Below are 2,591 nucleotides of genomic sequence, written 5' to 3' on the forward strand. Positions count from 1 at the left end.
TTGTACATTTGAAAAAACAGGCACTTTTCCCAGATTTTGCAGACTGTGAGCCTCGACATCACCTTGAAGTGAAAGCTTATGACCTCCCCAGTTTTTTCCTTCAGTGTGTGTTGAGTCTTTCCTTCAGCGTGTGTTGACTGACCCTGCTTTCTGCTTTCTCAATTCCCCTATATAAATAGCTCAATTTTTGAAGGCTCAATTTTCCAGATTGTGTGTACCCAGCTTATTGTAGGGCTTTTTGTGGTCTATTGTATGTTTATACCAGTAGGTCAGTCCAGCAGCAGCTTTCAGGAGTACCGCCTGCTGCTTCTGATCCTTTTCTATGACTAAGATGGGCCATGCTGCTTCTCCTGCACCTGAGATTCAAGTGAGGCAAAACTAGTCCAAACCTTTAGCTCCCTAACATGTAAAAATGTTACAAGTAAGGTCTACCCTTAAGGGAGGGAATTGGGAACTAGGCTGCTGTCTCCTCTAAGTTGAAAGACCATGGTCAAGGATTAGTAAAAAATAAAATGCCGTAAAATTTCCTACCACTTGAATATTTTTTCACTTTGAATATTTTATCATTTTTCTTCATTCATTTGCTTACTAAAGACTGCGATTGTTTGCAGAGGGTCTATTCAGCAGTGTATGGTTTTGTTTTGTTTTGAGGTATAGTTGAGTGTTTTTTGATGTTTCCATGAAGAAACAAGGACTTAGAGCTTCCTAGTTCACGATTTTCGCAAAATCACCCTGTTTTAAGAAAGCATTTTAACAGAGAGGCTAACGAACAAATAATATCATGAGGGTTTAGATTTTTAGGAATGGTGGTCATTTTAAGGCATCTCTGAGAAGGTGAATTTTGAGTAGAGATCTTAAGGAAGGAAGTGCAGGAGCTGGGGAAGAGCATGAGGCACTGAGGCACTGAGGTGGAAGGCCTAATATGGTCAGAGAGTAGCAAGGAGCATGGGCTGGGGCGATGAGCAGAAGCAGTTGTCACAGCTGAGAGCAGAGTTAGTGAAGGGGCCAAATTATGTAGGGTCCACTCAGGACTCTTGTTTTTTTTCTGAAAGGGGTAGGAAATTGAGGAGTAGTTTTGAGCCCAGGGGTGACGTGATTGTACTTCAGTTTTACTGGGATCTCCATAATTGCACTAAGAATTGACTCAAGGGGAGGGTAGGCATGGAATCAGGCAGGGCAATGAGAAGTGTATAGCACTAATGTTCTGAGTAGGAGATGATGGTGACTTGGATGAAGGGTTGGTGACAAGGGGTCAAAAAACGCCTAATTTTTTCTCTCTTCACTTTATTGAGATACAATTGACATAAACACTGCGTAGGTTTAAAGTATACATCATAATGGCTGGGCTTACATACATGTTAGAATGATACCAGAGTAAGTTTAGTGACCATCCATCATCTCACATAGATACAAAATTACAGAAATAGAAAAAAATATTTTTCCTGTAATGAAAACTCTTAGAATTTACTCTCTTGACCACTTTCATACATAACATACAGCAGTGTGCGTTCTATTTATCATGCTGTACATACATGCTTAGTAGTTGTTTATGTTGTAACTGGAAGTCTGTACCTTTTGACTGCCTTCATTGAATTCCCCCTCCCCCAGTCCCCACCTCTGGTAACCACAGATCTTGTCTGTTTTCAGTGAGCTTGTTGGTTTTTGAAATATAACTGACCTACACCACTTTGTTGGTCCCTGTTATACAACATACTTCTATACATGTCAGAGTGATCTCCACAGTAAGTCGAGTTAACATCTGTCACGACACAAAGATAGTGCGCAGGTATTGGCTCCGTTCCCCACCCTGTGTATTCATACCTATGATTCATTTGTTTTGTGATTGTAAGTTTGTACCTCTTAATCTCCCTCACCTATTTCTTTCCTCCCATCACCTGTCTCCCCTCTGACAATCCCCTGTTTGTTCTCTGGATTTATGACTCTGCTGCTGTTTTGTTAGGTTTGTTCAGTTATGTTGTGTTTTTAGATTCCACATATAGGTGAATCCGTACAGCATTTGTCTCTCTCTGTGTGACTTATTTCACTAAGCCTAATATGCTCTAGGTTCATGCATGTGCAAAGTACTTGTAATTCTGAAAATTGTGCCAACGCAGTTTCTCTTGGTCTAGATAATGGAGTGTGAGAGAAAGACAGGAGTCCAGGATGACACTAAGATTTTTTTGCGTGAACAAATGAAAAACTTTTGGTAGAGTACAGAAATTCACGTTTAGACTCATTAAATGTGAAATGCCAGTTAGAGCTCCAGTGGAAATGGCAAGGTTGTTTGGTGACTCCACTAATTTAATGCTTGCGTTCTAGAAAGAGTCGTGGTAAACAATAAATTACTATCTAGGTTGATAAGGAAACCAACACAGAAGATCTCTTTCCGGAAGCGGTGGCGAGTCTGCCGAAGGAGAGGCCCGGCCGCAGGGCCCGCGGCTCGCCCTTCACGCGGAGCAGCACCGTTGTCCGTTCCCAGACTTTCTCGCCCGGAGCGCGAAGCCAGTACGTTTGCAGAGTAAGTCGGGAGTCCTTTGCCACCTGCCTGGAAGGATTCTTCATCGGTCGCGGGCGGGGCTGGGCAGCAGAGG

At 42.4% G+C, this 2,591-nt stretch overlaps 1 protein-coding gene across 1 annotated transcript in view; it reads left to right on the forward strand.

The window, feature by feature from the left end:
* LOC114906402 (protein WWC3-like) overlaps nucleotides 1-2,591 on the forward strand; it is a 145,031-nt gene that overhangs the window by 136,919 nt on the left and 5,521 nt on the right. Inside the window, 1 exon segment of the mRNA XM_029241197.1 lies at nucleotides 2,354-2,571. Within this exon segment, the coding sequence (XP_029097030.1) occupies nucleotides 2,354-2,571 (218 nt within the window).

The sequence above is a fragment of the Monodon monoceros genome, unplaced genomic scaffold (genome assembly GCF_005190385.1).
Source record: "Monodon monoceros isolate NGI ecotype Baffin Bay Population unplaced genomic scaffold, NGI_Narwhal_1 Super_Scaffold_22, whole genome shotgun sequence".
Lineage (NCBI taxonomy): Eukaryota > Metazoa > Chordata > Mammalia > Artiodactyla > Monodontidae > Monodon > Monodon monoceros.